Source organism: Falco peregrinus, chromosome 11 (genome assembly GCF_023634155.1).
Source record: "Falco peregrinus isolate bFalPer1 chromosome 11, bFalPer1.pri, whole genome shotgun sequence".
NCBI lineage: Eukaryota > Metazoa > Chordata > Aves > Falconiformes > Falconidae > Falco > Falco peregrinus.
In genome coordinates, this window is record NC_073731.1 from 32,446,500 (window position 1) to 32,457,706 (window position 11,207).

Sequence of the window (11,207 nt, forward strand, 5' to 3'; positions counted from 1 at the left end):
TGGCTCAATCGTTTCCCGGCTGGGAGGCTATTGTGAAGCTACTGAGTAGCTGTGTAGAGATCCAGCCAGGACATCGCAAGATTAACCCACCAGTAGTAAGTTGTGCTGGGACCAGACGATCTCTGCGCAGTTCATGCGTTACACTGCCTTGCCTGCTAGTACATCATGCCAGTCCTTATTCTGGATGGTATAGGGGCTGGCTGTACCATATATGCACAATATTTTCATTTATGAAAAAGCTGATTTTTTTTCCCCCTAGACATTGCTTAATTATAGGTTGAGGTGGAGTAACTAATTAATATAACATAGTTGGTACAAAAATGTTTACTTCCCAAGTGGGGTTTAAATCTACATTTTCTGAAGACAGTCCACCCCTCTAATACTGCCAGATGGACATCGACAGCCAGAGGAAACTAGACACAGCTCTGGAGAGGTCCATGGCCTGACACACCCTGGGCACGAGGCTTACCACAGCACCAGGGTCTGTGTTATTGCCAATTCATCAGTCCAGAGCGATACAGAGAGGCCAGAGAGATCACACTTAAGAGAAACACAAATCGCCTCTACTTCACAGGAAGAAAAGACTGGGCTTTTGGATGATACGCTGGTATCATGCCTTTCTCAGATCACAAACCAAGGCCATTTACGTACAAACAACTACCACTGAATAACCTCAGGGTTGAAAAAGATGCCAGATAATCTATAAAAATTTTCCCTGTACTATCAAGCCAGAGGAACTCTTTTCCTCTCCTGGAAAATGCGTCTTTCCAGACTACTTCTACTTAAAATTTCAGCTGACATATCCATGTATGTGATGCAGCTGCCAGAACACACCACCACAGATTTGATGATGATGTTGTTGTCAGAAGGAACAAATACAACCAATCGATCACCAGGCAATGGTAGCAATGGAGGAAATGAAGCACAGAAGTACATGAAAAATCAGTGGTTTAATGATAAATTAGCAGGTAAGAAATACAATAAAGAGTCAGTGAGTTGTCTGACATATTCAGGATCTTTTCCACATTAGATGGTAGCTGTCATGGGAGGAAAGTGCCAGCTTTAGGACTTAAGCACCCACCAGTAGCATTGCTTTGAAAGCAAAGTTTGGGATCTCATTCTTGACAACACTCATTAGCAGGTTTTTCTGATCCACTAATGACTTGTTTTCTTTCATCCAGAATAAGCATCTGTGGAGTACCGACAGTCCACATCAGCACCAAGCTGTTCTATGGCACTTTTCAAGTCACACAACCAATTTTTGGTACAAGAATGGATCTACATTTCTACTTCAGCCTTAATCTTCAATGCTGATGCAATTTCCAGTCCACTCACAGGACTACTCACACAACTGAGATGCTGCTGCTTTATGTTTCATTAAAAACAAAGTCACTCAGTGTCCTGAAGTTGCTCACAAATGTAGAAGTCCACTTTTAAAAAAGCAAGCTGCTTTGTCACCTTGGCTGTGAAGCATGAATCCAGTTTACAGTTTTCTTTCACTTTAAAACTCCAGCCACTCTGTCATATAAATACAGTTTGACGGAGAAATCTCACCACCTTCATGGCAATCATCAAAAACCTGCAAAAGAAAGCCCCAGCAGAGTAATTATATACAGCCAGCACAATCTAACTGGAAGTAACATGCCCACATGTTTTCTGCTTCTCCCCCAGCAGAAAAACAATAGCCTTAACAGAGGCCAAAGTCTAGGAAGTCCTGTGCCAGTGCTGAGGAAAGGAAGCAAAACAGACCCCGCCATAGTAAATGACACAGACATACTGGCAAGTTCTACCTACGTATTGGTTTACAATCCAAGCAGGACAGCCCAAAAGCTAGACAGAAGGAAGTTAGCTTGTTAAAAAAAACTAAGTAGGAAAACTTGGGATCAGAAAACGTAACAATATAACTTGGAACAGGCTACACTCGACCCAGTAAAGGGACAGGACATAAGTGCAAAATATCCTGGTCTAAACTGAAGAACCTGCCTCTTCCACCCTAGCTAAGGTATCCCAGATACCAACTATGCTTAGAAGTGCCTTCGAAAGCCACGAGGATCATGCACACACACAGCCTTGCAGTGTGCTGGCTGGCTGGCTGCAGGATTGTATTCAAAATTTGCATGCACCCACCTATTCATGTACAGAATTAGTTACTTACAGGGCAGAGTCCACAGGGCGTCCTGACTAATCCAGTGGGTTGTATGAGAGGACTAACAGCTCTGTACAACTTCATCTGTCCATCCACACTGCCTACTGTCCCTTCCTTTGCAGCAATAATAGTCATCTCCACTTTTCCATCGTATATTAGCGTATTTAAAATTGTTTCAATGTCTTCCATTGACAACTCTACCTAAGAAACAATTTGTCAAATAAATATTAGGAAAGACGCATGCCGATAAGCCGTGCAAGGAGGAAAAGAGCAAACACCATGAGTAACAAATCCTTAGAGTTCTAACCTAGCCCAGATCAAGGCACTGCGCTTGCTGGGCACTTTATGAGGTTGTGCAGATACAAGAAGAGCAGCAAATACCAATACTCCTACCTCCCAGGCACTTTCGGATTACACTAGCATTGGCTTACCAAAAAGAACTTCCCTATGCACCTCAATCGTCTACATCAGGGGTCCTCAAACTACGGCCCGCGGGCTGGATACGGCCCCCCAGGGTCCTCAATCCGGCCCCCGTATTTACAGAACCCCCCCCGCCGAGGGTTGGGGCGGGGGAAACCAAGCAGCCACAGATGACTGCCTGCCACTTCACCCGTGCGCCAGCCCCCTGGTTAAAAAGTTTGAGGACCCCTGGTCTACATCATCCTAACACGATACACTTCCAGTTTTACAGGAAAATAACCATGAAAGAAGAAAGAGACAAGACTGGAGAAGATAAACCTGTTGATGGTGATCAATAATTGCATGGGGTTTTTTCCTCCTTTTTTGTTTCCTCCCCTAAATCTGCTTGAAGTGCAAGGCAAACTTGAGAGAAATTATAAAATATAAACCGGTTGAGACTGTTAAAGGAAAACTTACTTCAAGTAAGTGTTACTCCATCAAAAATGATGCGAATGCTAACTCCTCTATATATATTTTTGAAAATCCACATACAAAAACTATCCTGGAATCCCATGCAGTATCCATGATCCTCCTCAAAAAGCAATAAAGCAGAAAAACCTGCCTCCACTACCCTACTAAATATAAGGTACTAAAGCACTTAGCGGACCCTCACCAAATTTGCAGGACCCAACTCCTATAGGCAGTCACGCACTGACAATAGTAAGATGAGTCTATTCTGACCTTACTGATACCCAGCTCACAGATGTATTTCCACACCTCATGGGATGAGGCAAATGAGCTGTTCCTCTGTATCATGGGATTCTGTTTGCTCTCTCGAGCTGCCTCTGCCTGAGAAAAAAGCAAAGATGAGTTAGTCAGTACTCACTGCCAGGAGCCTGCGTCATGGTTCAGTTTCAGGCAGACTGAAGTACAAAAAAGTTGATTTCCAAACCATTTCTGGGACATGCTTTTTATTAAACATCTAAAGCTATATACCCTTACGACTAATGTATGTGACAGAACGCAGTGCAGAACCAAACAATTTTACGCTAAATATGACACAATTTACACAGTGATTTAGGTTAGTATGAAGGAATATCAACATTTCACATTTTGTTGACAAAAAATTCTGCTGTACCTAGTGCCAGTTAAAATATATTTTAATGGAACAGAGAAATGCTGCAATCTGCATAGGACTTATTTAATGGCAAGCAGGCTTCTCCTGCAGATAAACTAGGGAAAACTGTCTTCTAGACAGAGCTGATCGACTACTGCCTTATACTCTCTCAGAAATTAAGAGTTCTGCAGGGAACAGAAGTGACTTTTGTTAGATTTTTGGTCACGTGTTCTTTGTTGCCTAGCTTGTCGTTGGACCTTGGAGGCTGAAGGCTTCACTCCCTATACAGGGCATGAAATTATACATTATTAAAATGCAACACCATCACACTTGCTGTGACAACAACAATGGTCCAGTACAGATTTGCCAATCCAGTTATAACAATAGCCAACACTTATGGAAAACACTATGGAAAAGTTAAGCCTTGCCTGTCACTGGTTTTATAAAGAAAATAATTACTGGTACCAAACAAATGGAAGGAGACTTTAGCAGTGGCACTCACCTTACTCTGTAGAAATTTAAAACATTGTTGATTTAACACCTCCACAAATTCAGACTCAAAGTCTTGGTCACTGTACCAAGCCCCACCAGTCACTGACCGGTCGGGCTGCAGGTTGTATAGCATATACACCTTCTTCTTGGATGCCTGTTAGAGAAAAGCGTGCAGCTCTTAACACCTGAAAGTCTTCCTTTAAAAAGGAAGACTTCAGAAGATATTTGCAAAAGAGATAGTTCATTACTCCTGAAACTGAGGGCACAGCAATCCAGTTGACTTGAGCAATCCTTAACAAGTTTGACCCTCAGGTAACATAAAGGTAAAGAGAAGGTCAATATGTTTAGATTCCTAATCCTTTCATAACATAGTGTTAGAAGAAAGAATCCTGCTAACAATGTGCACACAATACAAACCTCATTGAAGAATATTTCAAAGTTTAATTTTAGCCTATTGGCTCTAATGTCCCCTTGCAGTTGACAGCAGGCAGGAAAGTGTCTTTAGACACTTTAAACAGCAAAAGCAAACTTCATGGAGAAGCTTTCAGCTGTTTCTGCAGGATTCAACCCGTGCACTGATGACAGAAGGACCCTTACACGACTAAGCCCTGCAGTTAAAGTCAGCCCTCATGAGCCCGCTCCTTAATGCCACACCTAGATGAGGTGAATGGGAACGTAACAGTCATCCAAAGGGCTACTCAGCAACCGCTGAAACAATTACAGCAGCATTACGTCCCCTGAATGACTAGATGAAGCCAGCATCTCAGGAGAACATGAAAAACCTACTGCTTTTCTATGTCCAACTTCTTTATTTTTATTTAGGAAGTTATTCTCCCACCTCACATACACCCTTGCCCACCCACCTCCCCCAAAAAAAACCCTACATGCAAGCCAAGGTACTGCCTCCACAATGTAGATGAGACCAGCATGCAGAAAAGACACACAACGTAGAACTTCCAAGAGTTCACAAACAAGTGGTTTTCCTGATTTACCAGGCCCTGCAACCAGAGCAACATCCAAAGAACATGCTAATACCAGTGATTTGTAATTAAGCAGGTAAGGGAGCGCAGGATGCTGCGTGAGCATTACAACAGTGTGAAAAAAGCATGGAAAAGGATAAGCCCTACTCTGGTATGGGGGTGCACATAAGTCTGGTGTGTTAGCACATAAGAAAGTACTGGAGTAACTGGAACATAGTAGAGGAACAGAGACTAAAACAGAATTAAATGTCTCAGAAATTGTCAAAGTAACCAATACAAATCCAGTGTGAACCAGGTACCTGAAGGCAGTTTCAGGATCTCTGGGAGAGAGGAACTTTGCAAGGTCATTTGCAGCAAGGCAACCATATCACTAGTCCCATATAGAAAGCTGAGACTGATTCAGTATCAGAAAAACCAAAGTGGAGTACAGTACCTTTGGGACCGATGGAGAAAAAGTAATTATGGGCAGATTGCCTATTTGGGTGGAGACTGAGTGGAGAGAGGAGAAAAGAATGGTAGATAAGATAGTTAAGAAACAAAAAAGGAAAAGACGGCATAAAAATCAGAGAACAAGAGAGGGCAGGACCTGCAGACAGCAGGTGTGGATGGGTACAGACAGCAGAGAAGCCGACCTGTGCACACAAGCCCATTGGGATGCTGGGGGCAAACCTGCCAGACTTCCCTAGTTGATGTCTTAAAGACCAGGTATGGAAGCATAGGGAAAACTGTGACAAACTGCAGATTAGCAGCAAGCAGTGCGAGAGGCTTGTGAAGGGTAACAGAAATACAACAACAGTTGTGTGCAATAAAGAATTAAGGGAATTAAAATGGCAAACTGATAGTAATGGTGTGTACTCAGTAGCAGTGGGAAGAGCGATAGAACTGTATATTAATAGTGTTGTGTTTATTAATCAGCTTGTTACCAGTACGTTGATTATTTAATAAATATTATAGCCTCTTGTACCTGTTGCACCTCACACCTGTACGCTAAAGACAAAGTGTCAAACATTGGTGCACAGTCAATGAGAAAGCTGGAGGCAGAATGAGGTTTCTCTGCTCCCAGTCCCCTGTTCAAACATACACAGCATGCACCAAATGTCTGAAATTGTTTAAAAAGTCACAAAATACTCACTGCCACAGATTTAACTGCTTTAATTAGTTTCTTGCTTTCCAAGTTTTTCAGTATCTTGTTGATCTCTGTTAAAGGCAAATTACTTTTGTATCTAATGTCCCTGCTCCAAATACCTGTTTAAAAACAGAGAGGTGAACAGAACTGAAGAAACAATTTGTTTCTGTACATACTCACAGACCAAAAGCCTGGACACAACATTGCTTGACTCGCTTGCCAACCATAGGACGTATCTCTTACAACCAGATCCCATCTCACTGCCAACACAAATGCATCACAAATGTTCCTGCATTTTTAGGTAATTAGTCTTTGCTTCAATAAAAATATAACAGCCAGTTCTACCTGCCATCTCTCAACTATAGCAGGCAGCAACTGCTAAGAAAGCCTAATTACTAGCTGCTGGCGGTACAACCGTTAAAACAGAGACAGATAACAACCTGACTTTTGGGGGACTCTTTCAGAATACCTGGAATATGAGTTTTCTATGGGACTGTCAAGCTGAGGAATCCAAGAACACTCTCCACTTAAAAGAAAATGTGTTATTTTAATAGAGAAATGTGTCATCTTCTCTTTTGTTTTTAAAAATCAGACACATGGAACATTAGCTACAGTCCTAGTATGGGGACTCTAGACTTTATATTTGTACTATCTGGATAAGGATTTAAAAGTCCGGACCGGAATGGTTCCATAAGTAAACAGAATTAGTATTATTCAGTTTATAACTTATGTAAACTACCTTTGTTGCCTGCATCTTCTATAATTTGGTAAACCAGCTTCTCTTGATTGTCAGAGCCTTTCATTTTACTGTAAAATAAGACAGACGTTAGGATTTTTGAAAGGTCCAAACTTTGAAAGAAGTTGGATTTGTTTTAAACTGCAAACAAGTACTGTGAAAAAAAAACAATACACAAAGGAGAGAAAAAAACCCCCTATACAATAAGCCAGCCGTGGGCAAATATAATACATGACACTAAACCTCTCTGGATCAAGACACACTTGCCAGTGAGAAGCCACGGTAAAGAGAAAAGAGCACAGTATGAAAGAAAAGTGACTAAGCAGGAGTCACCCAACTTGTCATAACAATGAGGAATTTGGAGTCATGTACTTCGACAACTGTGGAAGGTCAAGCACAGCACAGAGCATAATTCAGGATAATCTGTCTCTAGACAGAAAACCTTCAAAGGAATAGCAGCATGCTCCCAACTCTAGAAACATGCCTTTTCACTGGCCTGAGAAAGCCTGACCTCAGCAATCTTCTTCTAAAGCATCTGAAATAGAGGATAACACGCCTGCACCGGGGATTATTTTGAAGGGTACTTCTTCCCAAAGTATGTCTGGGCATCCATTACCCAGATTTACATAGGCATCACAAGACATGGTTTGTAGGTACACTTTAATAAATCAAAGAGCATGAGTTCAAGTGGCCTCCTGGAACAGCTGTAAATGAGTGCTGATCCTGTAACATCAGCAGTGAGCAAGACCACAGAACCACAGTTTGCAGATGGTTTGGTCAGGCTTCAGCTGGATTTCACCTGAGCATATACATGTTTGTATAGATCACTTTGCTGTCATCTGGACCGGGAACTCTGCTAGGAAGTTAGATCTACAGTTCCATGGCACCCTCTGTTCAGCAGAAATGACTACACCTAGTAGATTTTTCAGGATCAGCTCAGGGGAGTTAAGTGCACCCTCCTAAAACAAGCAGTTACGTTACAGAATCCATATTACATTGCTGGGTGTCTTCTCAGCAATGCTGCACATGAGTTGCAGGACTGTGTTCCAAATATATTTATCCAGCAAACACAAGGCTTACCTGGCATTCTGAGACTCTTTGATTCTATACAGGAGACCTGCATTGCTCCTGAGAAGGTCCAGTTGCCCCTAGGAAAGATGGGCACAGTAAGTTTACTTTCCTTCAAATAGCTTGTTCCAGAACGTTGCCAGGATCTTTTAAACTTCTAAAATTAAAACCTTATTTCATGTCAACTGAATAATGAAAAGGGAAAACTAACATTTTTAACCATGGGAAACAATAATACACTTGAGGATATTTTTTTCCCTGACAAGTATCCGCTTACCATCATCTATCAGAAATAACAAACAAGAGTTCCTGCCTCTTCCCACAACACCTATGCACTTCCAATTATTTCTCCTAATTTTCACATTGTACGAGGTACATCAATTTCTTGCATGCTTTGCTCTCACTTTCCACCAAAACACTGACTTGCATGGCTACACAGAAATCACAGTGGAGCTCCACTGTGCAAGCTTTGAACAATTCTGAGTTTCAGTAGCAAAGTTTTTCTCTTTTTTACTAACTGGAAAACTGTCAGTCAGGGTAGACAGTGCCTCTCAGAGGCAAATTACTGGCACCTCTCTCTCACAGAGAAAACATTTGTTCTGCCCTTGACGTGTACATCTAAGCTGGGAAAATCCTTATTTCCTATTTTGAAGGGGCAAACAATTAGACAAGCCCAGGAGCATAACTGTGTATAACAACATTAACTAACATTTACTGCTTCATTGCCAGCTAATACTTTACCCATAGTTACAGCCTTGTTTCTTATAGATATGCACTACGTGGCTGATTGAAGCTCACACCTCAGGATGACCCCCTTCAACGCTTTTCTACAGATGATGTAGTTGCAGCTGATCTCAAGTGAAGTACCTGAGGCCTATTACGGCTGAGCTCTCACTGCAGTTTTTCCCTATGTTTGAGGTACTTACTAGGTATCTACACACGCTCCAAACCATCTATTTTAAAATTCTAGAGACTTAACTATCTTTGAAGCCCCACTATGAAATTTGGCCAGCCCTTTTAAAAGTTATCAAACATACAAGGTCACATCCAATGTATTGATAAACCTCACATCGAGAGCAAAAAGACCAAAAAGAGAAATTAGATTACTTCCAGTGCCACCTACTACGGTCCAAGCTAGAAGTTTCAGTTAGTAAAAAATAAATAAACAAAAAACCCCACACCACAACTTCCTCAGCTTGGATACTTTCCAACACCCCCTCTACCTGAGAAAGCAAGTACCCCTCTTTTCAACAGGGCTCTCTTGGCTGTACCACTCAGTCTGCTTTATTTCCTGACTTCACACATCCACAAAGCGGCTAGCTATGGAACTGAAAGGTATCTTGATCTTTAAAGACCTCAAACGTTTAGCTGATACTCAACTTTCTGCCACACTGAACCAACAAGACTAAACAGCTACTATCTGGTTCTGAATACACTGCAGAAGCAGTTGACTGTCGTCCTCACTCCTGTCTTAGGCTGACTCCTGATACAGTAAAGGGGAATGCCCAGTGAGATGCGGGAAATTTACAGAAGATGGAAAAAAATTCTTTGAGATGTTTCATCTGCTTATTAATCCACAACCCTGGAGTTCTGTGAGGAGTTTGGAGAAGAGCTCCACATACAAGAGCGTGGGCTAAGATCCATTGTTTTATCTCTACCTAATTCATTCCCCATCATTAAAGGGCCTTGCGGTTATCACCTGTTATTGCCACCTTTTCACCTGCTGAACCACTGCAACTACACTCACATCATACGGTTACATTAGACCACTGTATCACATTCTGCTTTACAAAGTAATAAACAGGGAAAAGAAGACCAAAGAACTCTAGACACATCAAAATAACAAATGTGGTACTTCTCGGTGGTAGTAGCTTCCCCACCTAGAAATCCACGTGGATGTACACATTCACATTAACTTTGTGCTACAGAATGGAAAGAGTAAGTCGAGGTATGCTTTAGCTGGCTTTGGTAATCATGAGTGCTTACGGCAACCAAAAGTAAATTATGGTAACTGTACATTATGGCAAATGCTGCTAAATCCAAAGGGATTAATTTGCCAGCTCTGCCCAACAAGTTGGTACCACACAGACTGGGTGTACAAAGAGTGCTCCAGGTTGGCCGAAGTAACACGAGGAAGGTGAGATCATCCTACCATCGAGAGCAGCCTGTTGATCGCCATGGCTCGCTGCTGCGCTTCCATGTGAGGCATGTCATTTTGAATCACCTGGTCTGTGATACCATGAGGGAACTGATGACACAGCTCAATAATCCTAGGGCAGGAGAAAAGCAAGTTTAAAATCATGCTCTGTTGCATCCAAAACCAAATCCAAACAGTATTAGTCAGAATGGAAGAGAGGGAAAAAACCTCAGGGGAAAAGCACCCATGAACTGCTTCTTGGTGATATCTGTCGAGGGCACTTAGCGTCTACGCCCTGTGCTGACAAATATTCTGCTGTAACTGCTGGACGGACAGACTACCTGTAGTCGTGGTGACACCACTGAACACTGTGCTCCCATTTATGTTGCTCTCATTAACAGCAACATGGGTTTAGAGCTCCCTGTACAGTTTCATCACGCAACAGGTTCTGACGGGAAGGAATTGCCAGCTAGTCAGAGAACATAAATACCGAGGAAATTACCTTTTAGAAAAAAAATACTTCATCCAGAGAAGCCACAGTTCCCTTTTCCAAGCAGAGAGGCACAGCAGGGCAGGCGAAGGTAACCTGCGCCCATCCCTCATTGCCACAGCACCTCCCCACCGCGCCCCCAGCAGCGAGCCCCCCCTTCGGCACCTGCTTCCTGACCGCCCCCGGGCCCGCCGGCACCACGGCAACCGCCCCGGCCGGGCCCAGGGCAACCCCCCCGCCGGGGCCCGGGGCACCCACCCCCCACCCCCCGCCGGGGCCCAGGGCACACCCCCCCCCGCCCGGGCCCGGCCCTGGCCCTGTCCCGCCCGTTCGCGGCCCTGTCCCGCCCGGCCGCCAGGTCCCCACCGCGCGGCAGCCCGCCCCCCACCTGTTCTCTATATCCATGGGGTCGGGGACCTCCGGCTTCACCTTCACCTCCGCCATGGCGCAGGGGGCGGCCCGCCCGCCGCACAGGCCCGGCGCCGTCCGATGGCGTCAGAGCGGCGCGACGGGGGC

General features: G+C 43.6%; 1 protein-coding gene across 2 annotated transcripts; it reads right to left on the reverse strand.

Annotated features, from left to right (window-relative positions):
- Window positions 1-931: 931 nt before the first annotated feature.
- POLR3F (RNA polymerase III subunit F) lies at window positions 932-11,182 on the reverse strand. Of its 2 annotated transcripts, XM_055816487.1 has the most exons (10): window positions 11,080-11,143; window positions 10,543-10,670; window positions 10,217-10,334; window positions 8,077-8,144; window positions 7,000-7,067; window positions 6,267-6,379; window positions 4,165-4,308; window positions 3,287-3,394; window positions 2,156-2,347; window positions 932-1,579 (listed from the first exon to the last, which is right to left on the reverse strand). In XM_055816487.1, the coding sequence occupies exons 3-10, from the start codon at window positions 10,271-10,273 to the stop codon at window positions 1,502-1,504; spliced, it is 828 nt and encodes a 275-aa protein (XP_055672462.1). In that variant the 5' UTR covers window positions 10,274-10,334; window positions 10,543-10,670; window positions 11,080-11,143; the 3' UTR covers window positions 932-1,501. The 2 variants fall into 2 exon arrangements, with proteins under 2 accessions (XP_055672462.1, XP_055672461.1); XM_055816486.1 differs by lacking the exon at window positions 10,543-10,670 and having other exon boundaries at window positions 11,080-11,182.
- Window positions 11,183-11,207: the final 25 nt, after the last annotated feature.